The following is a 21,237-nucleotide window of genomic DNA, read 5'->3' on the forward strand; positions in this document are numbered from 1 at the left end:
AACTATAAAAGTACTTAGATAGATACATTTGTCCGATAGGTTTATTTCGCCAATTCCTCTGTTTGTCCCACTGATTAATGTCGTCAGTTCTAGGAAATGAGACACATCACGTATCATTTCTCACATAATACATCCTACACTCCGATATATATATTTTCCAGTCATAGAAACTCTTCCATTATTTCAGAAGCGTTGTTAAGTTGGAAGCTGTTGTTATGTTGGAAGCGTTGATATGTTGTTATGCTGGAAGCGTTGTGCATGGAAACGTTATGTTGGTATTATAAAAGTATTTACTGTGATCTCCTACTGACCAAATTTTCAAGAACACATCTACTAGAGTTAAGGTTACAAGAGCAATTTGTCACGACCTACCGAAGTTGTCAACGTAATCAGGAGAGTTGTAGTTGATTACAAAAAAAAAAAAAAAAAAAAAAAAAAAAAAAAAAAAAAAACAACGATCAAGTTGCCATGCCAAACGCTCTCACACAACCAGTAGTGATTTTACGGGCGAGGCTGGTGGTTTGTATTCTATTTACTCAGAGCCATTTTAGATATTCTACTTCGTTTCAATTAAAGTTTTATGTTGTCTCAGTTATTTCTTCTGATAACCCGTCATTTCATAGCTTGTGACATAGATCACAGTATTTGAATAAGTAAATGAAACTAATCAAAAACAAAGGGATTCAATCAAAATTAACAGTATAGTAGAGTATCAAAAAGAAATTAAAAAAAAAGTCCTTTTACGACTTTGACGTAAAAAGGTACAGTACCAAAAAGCGGTACAAACGAACATTGCGCGATCAAATTCAACATTTCTGAGAATCGGAAGCACCGATACTTATTAGCTCCGGTTCTATTTATATTATACCCATTCGAAACAGGATACTTACAGAGAACTATTTTCAATATTTAAATTTGTTTCAATTAAAGTTCCATTTATTTCAGCTGTATTCAGCTGGGAACCATTCTGAATTTATCTTTGTTATGACTAAATTTTGTTAACGTACAGTCAAAATCCATCACTATCTTTCGATATTACAAAATGTCTAGTTTCTGGAAAACATTCTCTTAGAAACCACTGTGTCACTTTCAGGAGGTAGTACAGGAGTGAAAGTACAAGAGCAAGGGGCAAATTTTGAGCCTAGAATCTGACGTAGCTGCTTGGTACTAGTGCATTACGTAGCCAGACTCCAAGGGCGAGTCTGATGGCTTATACCTCTATGGACGGAAATCTATGTCGGAGTCGCAACCCTGTTAAGTACTGAGTTTTCATATATCACTCTCATACCAAAAACACCTTCAGCAGGCCATACAATTACAACAAGAACTTTAATCGTTTCAAACATTACGCTAAATAGAGGGGGGAAAGTTGTAATCAGCTAGAATTGGGCCAAATAAAAGTTGAAAGTCTGGCCAAAAATACACTTTTCATAATGTTAACTCCTCCAATCAACCCAAATAACACTTTTCCTCCTCCAACCGATTCAACTGTATGAAACTAAGCAACTTAAAAACTTGCCATTAATCACAAATAATTACAACTTACCCCTAAAATAATAAAGTTTAGCAGTCGATCAATGGTTGTTCTCTTGAATGTCGTTTTTCCACTATTCTGCATAAGTTTGGTGTCTTTTCCAGCAAATATCACCATTCCATAGCACCAGGCAGTGTTTCGGAGTTTACAACCCCTCAATAATACCTTGTTGTTGTCTAATGAATACCTACACAATAGAACTTCGCTAGAATAATATCTTAAAAAAGAAATACATTTCTAATAAATAATCGAACTGACTGAATTCCAAAGAAAAATAATAATACTAACCAAGAAAACAGGGTTCAACGCCAGTAAAATCCACGGAAGAAAAATACGACGCGGATATTTCATGCTTTTATTCGCCATTTAAACTAGGAATTTTTTGCTTGACATTTTTGCTTGTCGATATCTAAAGCTGTTAACTGAGAAGTAATACTTGCTACTTTGAATTTTCAGTTTTTTTTTTCTTCTTTTTTTTCTTAAATAGCAAATGTAAATCAGAGATAGGTCTCCTCTTATTCAATCGAGGATGTAACCAAAATAAATATGCCCTATTGACAACCGCGACGCCCATAGAGTCTTTGAGTTAAAAATTCCCCTTGGCATTCTCTGAAAATTTCAACTTAATAACCCTAAAATATTCTTGAGATATAGAAGATATGCCGTTTTGACAACCTGGATGTACACAGGGTATTTTGGGTTAGTTTAATGTCCCTCTTAGAGGTCTATGAAAGTTTCAACTTAATGCCTGTTGCCTTTCCAGAAACCAATGTAAAATATGCCCTTTTGACAACCTGGAAGCACTTAATTTTTTTTTTGGTTTAATGTAACAACACAGTCGATATCATAAGTAAGCCCTTTTGACAACATGGATGCACTTAAACTCTTTTGATTTAGTTCAATAGTAGTAGCAGTAGTGGCAACAGTCAGAATCGTAGCTGTAATAGTAGTGCCCACAGTCGCTAGTAGTTGCAGTAGCAGTCGTAAATAATACATATAGAAACTGTCTTAAGTCTTAAGAATTAAAGTCTTAAGTATTCGCAGAAACAAACTGTCAAGATTGCAAGTAGTCACAGTCGGAGTCGCAAATGTTCTCAGTCACAAGTTGTCAAAGTCACAATTAGTCCCATTCGCGGTTGAAAATAGTCATAGTCATAGTCACAAGTAGTTGCAGTCTCAGTCACAAGTAGTTGCTATCGCAAGTAGTCACAGAAGCAGTCACAATCGCAAGTAGGCACAGAAGCAGTCGCAATTGCAAGTTGTCGCAATTGCATTCACAGTCACAAGTAGTTACAGTTGCAATTGCAGTAGCAGTAGTTTTAGTAACCCTGAAATTTTCAAGTTAATACCCTTAGCCGTTACTAAGATGTTGCAGATACGCCTTTTTGATAACACGGATGCACATAGTGTCTTTTGATTTAATTGGACATTGTCTTTTGATTTAATTAGACATTTCCTGAAGTTTAACATTAATATTCCTAGTCTTTTCTGCCCCCCCCCCAGATAAAAAAATTCTCCAATTCCCCAATAATAAATGCAATATGTAAACGATCGGTAAACTGCATATATTACAACCCTTCCCCTGGTACTACGGAGGGTCAAGTCATCCCATAAGGCATAGTTATGGGAAATTTTTAATAGTCTAGACAAGAAAATTATCTCATAATTTTAATCGGTTTTGAGATTGGGTATCTTAAAAGGGCGAGGGGATGGGGGCTGATTACTCTCCGACCATTTTTAACATCCCCCTAAACATGCCCTAACAGTTTTTAAAACGATACCATCAGCTATTCTTGAAGTCACATATTCAATTCAACATTCCCTGGATTGTCACCTTAATACCCTTAGCCTCTTCGGACCAATGCGGTATCAAACATTCCTCTCTTTCCCAATGATAATCATATATGTAAACAATGGGCAAATTGGATGATTTACAACCATTAATCCCAATGGCTGAGGGGGGGGGGGGTATGTCTTCTCCGGAAGCACAATTATTTGGCCTTTAGACTATTCCGAAAAATTTCTTTTTTGATCAGTGTTGAGGGAGAAGGGGTCTAAGAAGGACTAGGGGGCTGGTTGCCCTTTGATTATTTTTCAGCATACCCTGGGAGTTTCAACTTAATATTCTAAGCTGTTTCTAAGATATTGCTGATACGCCCTTTTGAAAACCAATAACCTGGCGTGTTTTGATTTTCTTCAACATCTCCCAAAACATTCCTTGAAAGTTTCACCATAGTACCCAAAGCGTCCACGGGGCAACTGTCTCAAGATAACGGTTGGAAACTAGTCTCATCTGCAACCGGTTGATGACCAATTTACAACTAAAATGTCTCCGCCCACGGACGTGAGTGGTTGTGGATCAGTTGTATTTATCTAATTGAGTACTGCAGTGTGGTTAACTATGTTGAGTTCTGACGAGGGAGACTTAATTGATTACTATAAGTATCACAGGTTTCGTAGGGATCAGAGGGAGTACTTGGAAAAGAATGCAAAGTCTCGTCTGTTCTTAGCAACAAAAGAACTGTCTCAAACAGATAGAAAACCTATCAGATCTTCATCCTTCTTCACTTATCCTACGAATTTCACGTTTAATTGCTGGTCTGACATGTTGAGAGCCAAATTAATTGGACAATATAAACGGGATAGCTCCCGAACATGTGTGGGACAACACTATGCCACGCAACTGTGAGCACGGCTGGAGGCTCATACAGAACCGGTTTTAGACTGATTGGAAACCAGTCTCATCTGGATTGCCTCGTGGGCTAGCCCCCACTCTACTTCAAGGCCATGGTCACAAAACAGTTGCATGCGCAATCGGTTAGCAATTCTAGTCTCAAACAGTTGCACCGTGGGCGCTGGGCCTAAGCCGTTTTGGAGACCTCGGATCAATCATGCCACTTCTCTTAAAAAGAACCTATATTTAAACAATAGACAAATTTCATAACTTACAGTCCTTGTCCCACGGGCTGTGGGGGATCATGTCATCTCCGGAGGCAAGGCCGTATCCAGTGGGGCACGGTTTCTGCCCCCCCCTGAATTATTGTTCGAATCGTAAAAACAGAACAAAATTGCATTTTTTATAACTTCTTTCAGGTTCTTTTTGTAAGCCCCCCCCCTCGAACAAAAACACTGGATACGTCCTTGCCCGGGGGCACATTTTTTTTTTCGTTAGACTATTGACAAAATAGCTATCTAAAAATTTTGATCAGATATGTTCCGGGGGAGGGCAGCTAAAAAGAGCATAGAAGGAGGGCTAGTTGCCCTTCGATCACTTTGGACTCTCAAAAAAAATGCACTAGAACTTTCAATTTCCAATCGAATAAGCCCTCTACGAAGTTTCTATGACCACCTCTTCCATATGGAGAGGCTTTGGGGAAACAAAAGTAATACATTCAATCATTATGGCCCAATACTATAGACAACGCTAGAGCATTTGCTCTGATCTAATAGTTGCCTTGAACCCATCCCATTCCTTTTAGGGACAAAAGGAAAGCATAGAAATGTGCAAATAATGCTCAAACCAAACATCAAACAAGGGGAAAAATAAACTAAAGTCAAAACAGAGGAAAAACATTCTAAAACTTGGACATTTCAGTTCAAATTCGGGAATCTTCATGAACGGAAAAAAAAAATTTAAACAGCTAAACCACAAAAGAAAATATTCGTAAGACTTCATACATGAAGAAAATATCACCTTTCCATTTATAAAAAAAAAGGAAAAACAGAAATGTGCAAATAATAGGTAAAACTAAAAATAAAAAAAGGGGAAAAAGTAATCTAAAAAATAGACAATATTTCAATTCAAATCTAGATATCTTTATGAACAAAAAAAAAAAGAACTACTGAGCAGATAAATATTAAAGATAAATAACGTAACATGAGGATTTGCTAATGTTACTTGGCTTGTTTATTTTAACAATTTAGTTCAGATTTTTTCTCCTTTTTTCTAAGATTTCGTTGATAGAGCTTCCTAGAGGGTAGGAAGCCAAAATCATCGAGAGCTTTTCAGTTTAGTTCATTGAATGTCTTAGCTAAAACTTATACCTTTTGTTATTCATTCTAGATCATGGTTGCAGCCGTAGCAGTAAGAACCCACGTGGCCGATATTTAAAAATAAATCTTTTTAAGACATTAATGACTCAAAGTTCCGTTGAAACACTATTTTTTAAATAGTAATTTTCATTCAGATCCAACAGAAGGATAATTTATAATTACGCTAAAAAAATTCCCAATAACGCACCTTTTTTTTCATTTAATTGTTATTTACTTGCTCTTTATTATTCCAGTTGAACGTTCCTTCAAATCTATTGAGGTTTTTTGTTCCGTAGTTTTGTTCAAGATGGGGGGCCAAAAACCACTAATGGATAGTCCTCTTAAATTTTCCCCTTAAAAATGATTTCCCCATTAAAATTTCCAATTCTTTCAAAATCGTATCCCTGCCTTACAATATACAACCCCCAAATTTAATTTTAGAAGGTCAGGAGAGTACTGCACGCAATTCTGTTCTTCCAATCTATATTCCCCCAAAAGAGTAGTAGACTTACTTTTTACAGCAGTCGTGTCCGCATTAGAGGGACCTTTAGGCCCTCGTCAAAAGTCATCTTTATTTTCTTGTATTTTCCCTGCAACAAGCTTTTTTATTTATTTTTTTACTTTTTCTTCGTTATTCCATTTGGGGGCTTCTTCAAACTGGTTGAGGTTGTTGTGCGGTAGTTTAATTATGAATCCCTCGTTACATTTTCCAGTTCTTTGAATATCTTGTCTCTGCGCTATAATAGACAGTCTGAAGATATAGATATAGGAGAAAGTCAGGAGGTTACTACATGTAGGTTGTTGTTTCCAATTAGTGTAAACATCTGCACAACATTGTTCTAATTTTTATTACATTTTCTAAAACTACTGATTAGGCAGTAAACATAAAAAGTAGTGGATCTAGTTTTACAGCAATCGTGTCCTTAGGTGAGAGTATTGGACCCCCACCAGAATTTGTTTTTACTTTCTTACATTTTACCCATTTTTTACCTAATCTTTACTATTCCACTTGAGGGTCTCTTCATATCGATCGAGGTTGTTGTTCAAAAGTAAACATACAACTTTCCCCTTAGATTTTCCATTCATTTCCAGACCTTGTCCCTGCGTTATAATAAGCAGCCGAAAAAAATACTTGCAGGAAGGGGTCAGGATGTTGATACACGCGGCCTTTTACTTTAAGTTTATTTTCTAAAAGAAAGAGTGGTAGGCTTAATTTTGCAGCAATTGCGTGTGCAGGAGAGTGGCGGACCTTTGAGCTCTCGCAAAAGCTCGCTTTTAATTTCTTGTGTTTTCCTTACAAACAACCTTTTTTTAAATTTAGTTTTTTACTTACTCCTTTAGTTTTTACTTACTCCTTATTATTCCACTTGAGGGTTCCTTCAAATCGATTGAGGTTGTTGTTCGGCAGTTCACATATGATTTCTCCACTGAATCTTCCGATCTTTTCAAGATCTTGCCCCAAAGCAGCTGTTTCGGGAAGACATTGACGGCATTTTAAGTTGGTCTCCCTGGAAACAAAATTCAATGGAGATATACTGGGCAAAAGCATTAATTCGCAAATATTAACAAAAACGCTGTTGATTCTACGAATTCGAATGCAGGTGTGTGCGTGAGGATTTTAGACGCATTCAGATGATTCAAGAATTTAGGGATAAGTGAATATTTTTGTCCTCAGCTTATCATGAGCTAGCATAAATAGCATTTTTTTTCGTTTGCATTTTCCCTGATAAATCAGAATTAGACCTTTTGCCAGGACAAAAAGTAATCGAAAAATTTGTCCGATATTTGGTGCAAGTCAGATTTTTTTTTCATAAATACAAATGGAACTAATGCTAGACCAACTGTAGCTTTTCAATCTGCCCCCCCCCCTCTCAAAGTAAAAAGCCACTACTTCACAAAATCGTTTCAGAGGCCTAGATTTTTTTTTTCATAAATCCAAACTGGATTCTAAAGTCATTCGCTAAATCTAAAGTGAATAGCTATAATTTAAAAAAATCAAGCCAAAGGTCAAAAAAATTCGTAAATCTAAATGGTAATCCACAGCAACCCAGAAGTGAATAACCATCGCTTCACAAAAGTAAGTCAGAGGCCCAAAATTTTTAATAAATTCAAATGGGATTCCAAAACCCATTTGTTGAATAAAGTTCAGTCGTTAAATCTATTCCCGTAGTTTGTAGCACAGTTTATAGACAGTAAGCTTATCGCAGATAATTTCTGGTCTTCGGTCTCGGTGCGAACAAAAAGCTCCTCCCACTTGTTTCTGCCTTAGCGGATTAGTCTGTTATCGTCAATCACTGAGAAATGGTTACCAAGTGCATTATTCGTAATAGCGGGTTTCCACTTGTTTCGTGTCCAAGAGAAATCTGACTTGTCTACCCGCGAAAAGATCTGATAACGCCCATGTTTCTATCTGCAAAAACGTTCTCCGGAGCACTCGCACCCCTGTCCGGGTTTTTATAATGGGAGAGATAGAGAATGATCATACTGCTAATTCTATAAACTGTGGTTTGTAGCCACAACTTCACAAAATCAAGTCAAAATCCAAGAATCTTAAAAACTATAATAGCAAACTTTACGAAACCCAGTTGTGTGAGGACGGAAGCGGTCTGTACTCTTAAATTAATGTGAAGAGCCCTCATATTTTGAAGAAATATACCGTTGTCGTAGAAACATCCCCCAGAAGACAAGAAATCTTAATGAAAATTGCACCATCAAATTCAGTGCATCAAGACCCTAGTGTAAAGGCTTCGAGCTTCCATCTGCAAGAATCTGGAATTCAGTTTCTTTTTTTTTTTGCTAGAATCACGGATGCGTGTTTATTTGTTGTTTGTTTTTTTTTCCCAAGGGTGATCGTATAGAGCTAATGGTCCCAGGAGATCGGGAGAGGGGCTATTCAAACGGAAATAAAAAGTTCTACTCCCCTTTATAAGTGACCAAAAAGATTAGAAGGCAACTAGTCCCCCCTCACACACCCCTTTTTCCCCAAAGTCATCCGATCAAAATTTTGAGATGGCCATCTTGTTCCGCATAGTTGAATGGTCCAAAGACTATGGCTCTAGGGATGACATGGTCCCCCACAGCCCCTGGAGAAAGGGCTGTAAGTTATGAAATTTACCCATTGCTTCCATACAGTATTTGTTATCGGTAAGTTCACAGCCATCTTCAGTCAGGGGGGGGAGTTTCAAGGGGGAGGGGGAATTTCCATGAGAAAAATTTTCTGTAGGGAAGGAAATTATCGAAGATGAACTTTGCAGGAGAAATTTCAAATGGGGGGAATTTGCCAGAATTCTTATACGAATTTCTTTTTATTTGTCCTTCTTTCTCTGGGGGAATTGTCCGGGCGGGAGGAACTTTTTATTTAGGAGTTTTCGGAGGAGGGGAATTTTCCAGGGAGGGGTGAGGTGGATTTTCTGGCATTATTTGAAAACAAATCAGAAATTACATTATAGAGCAAGTTCTTTCAACTGAAACTACTTTCAGTTATTAAAACTAATAGAAATTATTCCGTATATGAGGGGGAGCAGGCTGCCCCTTTCTTAACCCTTGCGTTTTACGCTAAAGTTTGAGTTTTTGTACCAATTCTTTAAAAAGGACTGCTCTAACACAAGGTCCGTTAAATTTAAATGAAAAGTGCTTTTAAGGAACTTTAATACTTTAGCGTAAAGAATGAGGGTCGAGGAATCGGCAGCCCTCCTCATAGGCGGAATAATTTCTGTTCGTTTTAAGTTTTAATGTTGCTCCTTAGTTTTAGTTGAAAAAGCTTGTTGTTTCTATTTAATCTTACCATGAACGGGTCTGAAAAATGTCACTGCAAATGAGGCTTTGGTCAAACTTATGCCCGTGCCACATTCTAGTCACATCTATCGATAAAGAAAGCCAAATATCATGAATGGCAAGGCAATTTTCTCGAGTTTAGCGTCACGCTTGTATTCAAAAAGCAAAAAAATTAAAATTGCAAGGAATTAGTTTAACGAGTTTTCACCAACAGTAATTTGTGTCCAACTGTTCTCTACTAATACCAAGTCTTCTTAACTTTTGTCAGATTCCTCTCCCGGATAGAAAAACCACTGTTCTAAGTTTTTATCTTTTCTAGTTTTAAAAATTATGCCTTAAACCTTAACTCTGATTGTTCAGTCAAGAAATTTATGTTTGAAAGTTAAACAATGTTCAACTCGAGAAATTACGAACGGCGAACGTAATTGGCGCTGAAGTCGTGCGTAACTTTGATTTTATCGACAAGTGTGACTATAATGTGGCACGCGCATTACGAAGGAGCACGTCACATATTATTTAGATCCAAAATTCAGTGTTTCTTTTTTGTAAAAATATCTTTTTTGTAAAAAATAATAAGACTCTTTTTGTAAAATTTGTAAAAATATCTAAACATATGATTACTTGTATCAGAATGATTTTTCTGTGATAGAATGATTGTCTTTACAATTACCGACAATTTTCATATTATTCTAAACCTATTTACAAATTTTTTAACCCCCCCCCCCTCCTCAATACCAACTTCAATTCAAATAGATTCCCTGTGTATTTACCTGGACCTAAAGGAACTCATAGTTCAAAAACTTTTTTGTTTCTCTTACTAGGCGTAAACAAGGCGTTTTATATCAGGGCGTCTCGGTTAGCAGAAGACCCCATTGAGACCAAGCTGAACTAAGCCCTCGTAAAAAAATAGTCGTAAAATGAGTAGAAAAGCTATATTAACATTTTATATTAAAAAGCGAAAAAAAACAATTCGTTAATAAAATTAATCCCAGCTTTTTAAAGTAGACAAAAATATATACCATTATTAAAATAAAAATATTCAATCTGATATAAGGTGTACCCATTAGGAAAATGGTAATAATAATCTCCAAGTTCGGAAGTTCCCAAAATAAGATTTTTTGGAAGAATGCCAACAATGGAACAATTTCAACGCCGGTAGTCGTAAAAAGAATGAAATCATTCGAATACTCTATTTGATAAAGTTCTCGCTTGGCATCAATACAAAATCTCTTGACAGCTCTTCTATTTTTCACAAGAAAGAAAAATGGCGCATAAAAAAATTTCCACTTTCACAAAAAAAATGTTACCGCATAAATAAATAGACGAAGTTATGATACAAGGATTCAAATTCGTGACAAAAAGAAAGTTAATGATACAATAAAACACATAATAAGTTATAATATAATAAAATAATTTATTATAATTTAAAAAATATATGATATAACTAGAACTATTATCAATTAAGCAGGACTAATTCTATTTTTTTTTTTCGTTTATGACAAAATTCATGGCATCAGGTCAGTAAAACTTAGGCCCTGATTTTCCACTTATCAAACATTTACCTAACTATTCTCCCAAGAATTGTGTCTATTGAACTTCCTTTAATAGGAATCACAAAATAGACCTAAACTCGGTAGGTCATCCCAAATGGAGATGGAGATGGAGCGTCTTATTAACCTGCTCTTCAAGTAATCAATGCAGGATATATCCTCTTGTAGGTAATTCGACCGTAAGGTTTTCTGTGTCTTTGCTGCTTTGGAACTATAACACAGAAACTCAATATTTTATTCTGTAGGAAAAAATCAATGTATTTCATAGTTTACATTTAAATTCAGTTCACGGGTTTATTTTATAATATTCAAAATTGCTCCTTGCCCATTGAATATTTCTATTACTGAATCATATCAGCGCTGTCAGGTCAAGCAAGTTCCTGCAAATTAGGAAGGTAAAAATATTAAATCTGGCATTAGGAAATTTATGTTAAAAAAATATTCACCCTATTGGGCTGATTGGAGCTAATAACTTTTGCCGGTCGGGTTAATATAATCAAAAAAAAAAAAAAAAAAAAAAAAAAAAAAAAAAAAAAAAAAAAAATGGTGACCGTAGTTGGTTGTAGAAGCACTGTCTATATTACAACATTGAAGAAGTCATGGACAGTCTACATCCATGGAAAAAGGCTGCAAATATACTATCTACTGGACTGTCAAAGATTACTTAAAGTGAAAGGTGTTTAAGCTCACCTGCAGCTACAGATATTCAGGCATCAATCTTTTAAGCACTAATGCCATCAAAATAAAAAACTTTGCCCCCTGGTCATAACAGATCTATTCATATCTAGAATCACGACTTTTTAAGATTTTCTGTTGGTTGTTTTGTGATCATGAACTTTATGGGATGGTGCCACTTTTAATCAGTGTTGCCACGGTAAACTACTACTAACAACTCACCGCAGCATCAAGCCACCTGAGGCCAACACAGCTAAGCACTGACTCCTCCTCCATCTCAATCAATTCAAAGCCTCTTTCTTTACCTCCTCCCAGGAAGTCCCCATTTCCTATTAATACTGATTTGTTGTAGTTGACATCCTCGCTACACCAGCCGCGAATCGACCTTCTGTTCCGTATTAACCCTAATGAGTCTTTGGTTGTGCCAGAAAAGGACTAATCTTGTGGCAACCTGTCATCCTTCATCCGCAGAACGTGCCCTAGCCATCTCAACCTTACTCTCATTATAGCCCTAGGAAAGCGAGATTGAACCGCAGTTCTAACGTTAAACAGCCATACTGTTTCGCAAATACGGTCAGTCAGCCTGGGTACCACTGAAAATCCGTAGCCGCAATTTCTCTGAAAAACATCTAGCAAATCTTCATTGCTTTTTCGGAGCACCTATCATTGAGAACCATATTTGACCACTGTCAAAATTTCTATTAGATGCATTTTGGGACAATAAAACGCATATGTGGAGGGGGTGGGGGGGATAGCTGCCCTCCGATAAATTTGACTCTTAAAAAGAGCACTAGAGCGTCTGATTACCAATCCAATGAGCCCCCTCCGAAGTTTATATGACCATGCTTTCTTTAAAAACCTTATATGCCCCCAAGCCATAACTTACAACCCTTGCCCTGAGGGCTGAGGGGACTTAATATCCTCAAAGACATAATTACCAGACCTTTCAAATACTTTGAACAAAATGCCAATATCAAATTTTGATTGGAAGTGTTTGGGGAAATGATGGGCGTGGGGGGGCATTTGCCCTCTGATCACTTTCCACTAATAAAAAAAAACACTAGTCCTCTCAATTTTCTACCGAATGAGCCATTTTGAAGCTTCTACGACACAACTTTCTATAAGAACTATATATGCCCCAAGGGCATAACTTACGACCCTTGTCCTGAGGCCCATGGGGGGAGGGTTGTCATCCTCAAAGACATAATATCCAGACCTTTCAACTACGTTGAAAAAAATGGCCGTATCATAATGTTGATCGTAAATGTTTGGGTTGGGGGGGGGATTCTCCCTCCGATTACTTTCGACTATTAAAAACGGCAACAACCCTCTCAATTTCCAATCGAACGAGCCCCTTTTGAAGTTTGTAGGATAAAGCTTTCTATAAAAACCTTATATGCCCCCAGGGGGGGGGGCATTCACTCTCCGATCGCTTTTGACACAAAATTTTGCTTGAATTTGTTCGGGAAAATGGTGGGCGTGGGAGAGGGGTTAGTTGCCCTCAAGTCACTATCGACTATTAAAAAGGCACTAGCCCTTTCAATTTCCAATCGAATGAGCCCTTTTTGAAGTTTCTGCGATGACACTTTCTATAAAAACTGTATATGCCCCGAGGACATAACTTACAACCTTGCCCTGATGATTACGGGGGGGGGGAAGTTATCCTCAAGGACCTAATTTCCAGACTTTTCAACTACATTGAACAAAATGGTTATTTAAAAATTTTGATTGGATGTATTTGGGGAAATGGTGGGCGTGAGAGGGGGTTAGATGCCCTTTAATAACTTTCGACTACTAAAAAGGGCTCTAGCCCTTTCAATTTCCAATCGAATCAGCCCTTTTTGAAGTTTCTAAAACAACACTTTCTATTAAAACCTTATACAACCCCAGGGCATAACTTACGACCCTTACCCTGAGGGTTGTGGGGGGTTGTCATCCTCAAAGACCTAATTTCGAAAACTTTCAACAACGTTGAAAAAATGGCTAGCTCAAAATTTTGGATTGGATGTGTTTGGGGAAATGGTGGGCGTGAAAGGGGGGTTAGCTGCCGTCCAATCACTTTCGACTGTTAAAAAGGGTACTAGCCCTTTGAATTTCCAATCGAATGAGCCCTTTTTGAAGTTTCTACAACATCACTTTATATAAAAACATTATATGCCCCCCAGGGCATAACTTACAACCCTTGCCTTTAGGGCTGTGGGGGGATTGTCATCCTCAAAAACATAATTTCCAGAACTTTCAACTACGTTGAAATGGTGGTCCAATCACTTTCGACTATTAAAAATGGCACCTAGCCCTTTCAATTTCCAAACAAATGAGCCCTTTTTGAAGTTTCTACGACAACACTTTCTAAAAAACTGTATATGCCCCCAGGGCATAACTTACGACCCTTGCCCTGAGGGCCCTGAGGGGGTTATTGTCTTCAAAGACCTAATTTCCAGACTTTCAACTACACTGAACAAAATGGCTATCTCAAAATACTGATTGGATATGTATGGGGAAGTGGTGGGCGTGAAAGGGGGCTTAGTTGCCGTCCAATCACTTTCGACTGTTAAAAAGGGCACTAGCCCTTTGAATTTCCAATCGAATAAACCCTTTCTGAAGTGTCTACGACAGCGCTTTCTATAAAAACCTTATATACCCCCAGGGCATAACTTACATCCCTTGCCCTGAGGGCTTTGGGGGGGGGGGAGTTGTCATCCTCAAAGAAATAATTTCCAGAATTTTCTACTACGTTGAACAGAATGGCTATCTCAAAATTTTGTTTGGAGATAAATCCTACGGGACACACTTAGCATACGCCAAGGCATGAGCCAAGGGGCATGAGAAACATATATGATGTAAATCTTTGCGTCACTTATTAGCGCCAGTGACATTCACCAGATCTTGAGAAACTTCAGAACTACCTTCATCTTCTCTCTCTCTCTCTCTCTCTCTCTCTCTCTCTCTCTCTCTCTCTCTCTCTCTCTCTCTCTCTCTCTCTCTCTCTCTCTCTCTCTCTCTCTCTCTCTCTCTCTCTCTTTTTTTTAACTAGAAAAATAGAAATTATCTAAGGGTACGAAATCCCCTTGAACCAGAACTGCTTTTGATCTTTATTATGAATAGAATTATGTTTACCCATCAAGTTCAGCTGTCTCAATATAACAGAGTCCATTCGGTTCAGATGTTGAGAGGAGCAAAATATCTGCGGCAACAGAATGATCATCCTCCATTCGTATGATATCACCGACAACGACCTTATGCCATTTTTCGTTTACAATCTGGTTCTTCCGAAGCACTTGACTTAATCTATTATTTACTTGACTGTCACTCCGATGTCTTTGCTACGGAGAAAGAAAATACAGATGTCATTGCATAGTTACAAAACAAACAGAAAAAAATTGTTCCCAAGGAAAAGATAACCCAACATGGCCAAGACTGAGCTTAGAGGAACGTGGGTTATTGTCGACATGAGATTTGTTTACAGGATTTCTCAAACTGGGCTTTTTTGGAAGTACGGTAAGGGAGCAAGGATGGGAGCAAGAAATATAATCCCAAGAATTACCCAGTAATTCGACGCTTATAAGGCAGTGTTCTAATTCTAAATTTATATTTCCGGAGGATCCATTAAAGATATGAAATCCTGGGATACCTACAGTTAGGCAAGTTGGGAAAGGAGGTCCTACGGGCCATTCCGCCATGGAATCGTGGAATTGTTACAATTGTTCCTATGATCCCCACTGAAAATCGTATTATCCACCTGTATTTCGTGTCCTATCCAAAGTAGCCATCCTCCAACAACAACACAAAAAATAAAAAAATAAATAAATAAAATAGAATACATGCTCAACTACAAAAAAAATTCACTTTGGAAAATATTATAAATCATTCGAAAGTAAAACACATCCAGCAGTTGCTGGTTTTGGATTTTAGGTCTTTTTTTTTTTTTTTTTTTGTCACTAGAAAGTCAGACCTAGCGAAATAATCATATTTTCAATTCTATTTGCTTTCACCGCTGGACAATTCTTTCTGGCATAATAACTTTTCCCTGCAAAGGATATTCAAACAGTTCGTGGTAACGAACTGTAAGTAAGGAGCGACCCGGCTCAATGGTAACCGAAGCTGTTGAAAACGGAATTTTGATACCAATAGACACATCACAAAAATTAGATTTTAATGCTGATTTCAAATATATAAGTTTCATCAAGTTTAGTCCTACCTATCAAAAGTTACTCGCCTGAGAAAATTTATCTGATTTTCGAAAAAAGGGGGAAAGACCCCTAAGAGATATTGAACCTTAATGAAAATCACACGATCTTATTCAGCGTGTCAGAAAACCCTACTGCGGAGGTTTCAAGCTCCTATCTACAAAAATGTGGAATTTTGCATTTTTTGCCAGAAGAAAGATCACGGATGCGTGTTTTTTTGTTTGTTTGTTTGTTTTTAGTTTTTTTTTCCCAGGGGTGATCGTATCGCCCAGTGGTCCTAGAATATCGCGGGAGGGCTCATTCAAACGGAAATTAAAAGTTCTAGTGCCCTTTTTCAGTGACCAAAAAAAATAGAGGGCAACTAGGCCCCCTCCCTCGCTCATTTTTTTCCCAAAGTCATCCGATCAAAATTTTGAGATAGCCGTTTTGTTCAGCATGGTCGAAAATATGAGGTCTTTTAGCTATGTCTTTTAGGATGACTTAATCCCCCGAAGTACCCGGGGGGCGGGCTGAAAGTTATGAACGTTAACCAATATTAACATATAGGCCTAGTATTGGTTATTTGGAAGTATACAGACGTTTTCAGAGGGGATTTTTTCTGGTAGTGGGGGAGGGAAGTGGGTCGGGGGTTATGAGGGAGGATCTTACCATGAAGGAAGTTTTCATTGGAGAAGAGACATTGCTATGAAAGGGGCGCCGGATTTCCCAGTATTATTTAAATAAAGATCAGAAATTATATATAAAAATAACAAGTTTTCCAACTGAAAATAAGGAGTAACATCAAAACTTAAAACGAACAGAAAATATTACGTGTATGATTGGGTTCACTCCCTAGTCAATACCTCACTCTTTAAGCCAAAGATTTTTTAGTAATTTCATAAGAGCTATTTATTCTAAATAACGGCCTTTGTGATTAAGGGGTCATTTTTCAAGAATTGGAACAAAATTCAAACTTTAGCTTAAAGAGCGAGGTATTGACTAGGGGGCGAGCCTCCTAATATACGTATCAAAAATATGTGAATATAGAAGTTCGTTACGTAAGTTAATTCGTAAGTTGCGTATATTTATTAATAATAAAAACGTTCGTAAATAAAAATTAAACAAGTTTCGAGAAAGCCATTTAACCAAATAAAAGTAAAATTAATATGCCAATTTTGTTCTAATTACTCATGTACGGTGAGCCAAAATTAAAACCTGTATTTATTCAAATACGTTCAAAAATTAAATAAAAAAAACAAGTTTTTTTAACTGAAAGTAAGGAGCGACATTAAAACTTAAAACGAACAGAAATTATTCCGTATATGAAAGGGACTGTCCCCTCCTCAACGCCTCGCTCTTTACTTTAAAGTTTGACTTTCTCACAGCTCTTATTTTTTTAAACAATAAAAAACTTTAGCGTAAAGAACAAGGCGTTGAGGAGGGGACATCCCCTTTCATATACGGAATAATTTCTCTTCGTTTTAAGTTTTAACGTCGTTCCTTACTTTCAGTTAAAAAAACTTGTTTTTTTTATTTAATAACTAAAAAGGTCAACAAGTCAAATAGGGATAGGAATGAGTATTATTGGTTCTTATAGTATTCTAAGGTGTTCGTAAATTCCTAACCATTCCTAAATGATCATAAAAGGGTCTTCAAAATCCTAATTCAAAGTCAAAACCATGTTTTGGGAGTCAGTGACCTTAAGCTTTCTATGCATATCTTTCTTTTAATAGGCTCTTATATTGGAAGACAATTTAGTTTTGTATTTAGTATCATTACAACCATGAAGAATTAAAGATCAATCAACAGCTTTACCGGCCACTTACTCCGTCTCCCTCCAACTACCCCTGGAAGGATCATATCGGATTTCAATCCCTTGATTGTCTGTAAACGTCCTCGAGGAAGGCCGCGCACCAGATGGGCTGATGTTATAAATCAACGCCTTCTCAACCGCAACATTGACCCAAATGAGGCCCCATCCTTAGCCCTGGATAGGGCTGCTTGGAGAAGACTGACAGCGCTGTCAACCAGTTCCCTCTACGCTGGCGACCCTGCTGAGCAAGAGCGATAGGTAAGTAAGTAACAGCTTTTGTCCTAAGACTCTCAAAACATAAAAAGGGAACGTCAATTCATTGAAAATATTGTGAGCAGTTAAACGTTCAAAGTACCTCACCAGTTGCACCATTCAGCACTATTCGATTTCCACAATATCAGAGATAAATACATTGTGCTATTTAACGGAGAGCTCCGTATCACCCCTATTACGACCCATTTCACAAACTGGACATATTTCTGGCAAATCACTCTTCCCTCTCCGATGAAGAATATTTTTCATTTTTTAGAATGAGGATAAAAAAGGGATTTTGATTTTTTCCAATTATTTCAATGAAAATACCAAAATCGGTATATTTAGAAATCTAGGAGAGTGGATTTGCCCTTCCCACGTCCCCTTCAATTGCTACCCCTGCTGGCAGCCACAGTGATAACAGTTGTCAAAGATGGTTATATAATACTTGCCCTTGGAAGGTTGAGGAAGATATGCTTAGTGTGTCCCGTAGGATTTATATTGGAATAATTTTAGGTACTTGTTTGAAATTGCATGACGGTATATCAAACAACAAGCTGTACAAACAATGACTTTCAATCCCACTTTCAAGGGCTATAGATAAAGGTGAAGCTTTACAGATGATTTCTTTAATTAAATTACTTAAAACAAACACTACCTTTATTCTAATGACCTGTTCCCATCTCGCTCGACGTCTTACTTTTACCCGGTCCCAGACGGAATATGAAAAATCAAACTATTATTCGTCATCGGTAAAATGTGACCTAGCAATCTACACCTTTCTTTGATTGTACCCCTGGAAATTGGGATCGAACCACATTTTCCATCCAGCATCGTTTGATATACGGTCATTCAAAGGAGTTTCTAAAGCTATTCATAGACAATTCTTCTGGAAAACCCCTTACATAAATTCCTCAACCTTTCAAAATAGAGACTTGCTTGACCATTCACATTATTGTAGCTCCTACCATCCTAATAATGCCTCCTTGCGGCATATTATCTGGACTTATCCTCTTACTCTTCCACCCTTGTTTCAATTGCGAAAAACCACCGTTCACTCTAACCATGATCCTTCTTGAAAATTAAATAAAAACAACAAGTTTTTTCAACTGAAAGTATGGAGCAACATTAAAGCTTAAAACGAATAAAAATTATTTCGTATGTGAGGGGGTTCACCCCGTCGTCAATACCTTGCTCTTTACGCTAAAGTTTTTTTAGGACTTTCAAAAGAGATATTAATTCTAGTTAAACCCTTTGTGATTCAGGGGTCATTCTTAAAAAATTGGAACAAAATTCCAACTTTAGCGTAAAAGGCGAGGCACTGACGAGGGGGCGAACCCCCTCATAAACGTAATAATTTCTGTTCGTTTTAAGTTTTAATGTTGCTCCTTACTCTCAGTTGAAAAAACTTTTTTTTTTATTGAATTTAAAAAAAAAAATTAACGAATCTGGTCATCTGGTCGTGAAAGAACAAACAATTTTACCATCTGGCATTATGGTCATTTAAACATATTGATGTTGTCAAGTTCACAAATGCATCCGAAATGGCACATCGTGAAGAATCTCCGCTTTCTCGCAGAAACATCAACTAAATGCAGTTTAGCAACAATAGTAGACTAAAAGAGTCAAGATTGATAAGAAGCACCCCGTATTTTGGAAAAGCTAGGGATTTTTAAGAGGGGGGGGGGGACTTAGTCTTTTATCGGTTGACACTTCTTGATACTATTTCACAACTGGTGAGATAATTCTACTTATTGCTTTTATGTCTATTCATTTATCTAGAACAAAAATTTTTTTTTTCGTATTTGTCAAAGTTTTTGACTTTGACAATGCGTATTACTTATATTCTAATGAATAGAAAAAGACAATAAAAATAAGATAGCAAAGAAATGTGGATCGGCAGTTTAATATACTTCTGCTGATATTTATTCCTTAAAGTCTTGATAATTTTTGATTTATTAAAATTAGATAAGGGAGTACTTAAATTTTTTCAATATATTTCAAATTATGTTATAGTCTTTGAGAAGGCAAGGGGGTTGTCAGCCCTACTCATTTTAGTTTCTACCTGTTATGAGTTTGACTTGGTTATTTATTGTAATTTCTATTTGTTTTGTGTTTCATTTATTTATTGATGGCGATTTACTGACTTATAGTTGTAGATTATATATACCCTTGGTAGATTATTTGATTTTATTTCTGCTACATTTTTGGTTTAATGGAGTTCTTTACTTTTCTTTGAAAAAACTTATTTTGTGGAAAACGTTTTAAAATTAATCTAGTAAAGAGCAACCCTCTGCTTTGAATATATTGCTATTTAATAGGAACGTCGTTATAAATATAATTAAAATTACCTACTGAAATTTACTTTATATGTAGGGACATTTTAGCGTGATGTCATGTGGCAAAATTATAATATAAACGTCATATAGTAAATGATACATCATATAAATAATAATTTACCTTTTTGTCAACTTCAGCCCTTAAAAAGTGTCCACATTTTAAAAATTATATGAAAAACAATTACCTGGAAAAAATTTACCCGACAAAAAAATTATTTCTGCTAAAGGACTGGACTTGTTCCCAGGAATACACGGGATTGAACCATAGATCATTAGTTTCGAATCCACAGCATTATCCACTGCGCTATCACCGTGTATATAAAATTTTGATTTTTTGTACATTTTGTTCATATACTATTGATAAGAGAATTGTAATGACTGAAATATAACCATTTCTTAGTTTAACAGCAGATCTGATGGTAAAATCCTACTATAGCTACTTTTGGCTATCTTGGAAAGGGGTTAGGTTAGGAAAATTAAACTTTCAGGGATGGGTCTACAGGCTAGAGTATGCCATGGAAAGGTATTTTGAAGTACCTACCTCCACTCCTTCCCCCTCTAAAGCCTGAAGTTTACCTACATGACATCTTGAAATTTTGACAAAACAACATTTTACCTGTGATAATTTTCAGTTATCATTTTTTTTTCTCTTTGGCTTTAGTTCTGAAAATGCAATTCCTGTTATTTGAGTAGAATTTTAAGCCATATCAAGGTTTTTTTTTCAAAATTTAGGAAATGTATTTGCATATATTTAAAACCTTATAAATTGGGATTAAGCAAAGTTGCGAAGCTGAAAACAATTTTGTTGTACTTCATTTAAGAAGAAGATCTATTTTGCAAGGTTTCACTTTTATAGTACACATATTTTTAAAGGTCAGGACCCTCTATAGAGAGAAAGAGTGGAGCTAGGTACTTCAAAATACCTTCTCGGTACATACTTTAGTCTGTAGACCCATCCCTGAAAGTTTCTTTTTCCTAACCTAACCCCTTTCCAAGATAGCCAAAAGTAGCTAAAGTAGAATTTTATCGAGTTGAGGATTTATTTACACATGTGCGATTCGGATCCCCATTCAGAATTCTTTAAAATATAATAATCACTTCC

The 21,237-nt window shown here is 36.6% G+C and overlaps 1 protein-coding gene across 1 annotated transcript in view; it reads right to left on the reverse strand.

The window, feature by feature from the left end:
• ATP8B (ATPase phospholipid transporting 8B) overlaps positions 1-21,237 on the reverse strand; it is a 135,251-nt gene that overhangs the window by 109,144 nt on the left and 4,870 nt on the right. The window contains exons 2-4 of the mRNA XM_089101782.1: positions 14,683-14,888; positions 6,919-7,074; positions 1,547-1,721 (exon numbers count right to left, since the gene is read on the reverse strand). Of these exons, the coding sequence (XP_088957908.1) occupies positions 1,547-1,721; positions 6,919-7,074; positions 14,683-14,888 (537 nt within the window). The remainder of the gene's footprint in view (positions 1-1,546; positions 1,722-6,918; positions 7,075-14,682; positions 14,889-21,237) is intronic.

The sequence above is a fragment of the Artemia sp. Qi Xiang Cuo genome, chromosome 15 (assembly GCF_049724085.1).
Source record: "Artemia sp. Qi Xiang Cuo chromosome 15, ASM4972408v1, whole genome shotgun sequence".
In the NCBI taxonomy this organism is placed as follows: Eukaryota; Metazoa; Arthropoda; class Branchiopoda; order Anostraca; family Artemiidae; genus Artemia; species Artemia sp. Qi Xiang Cuo.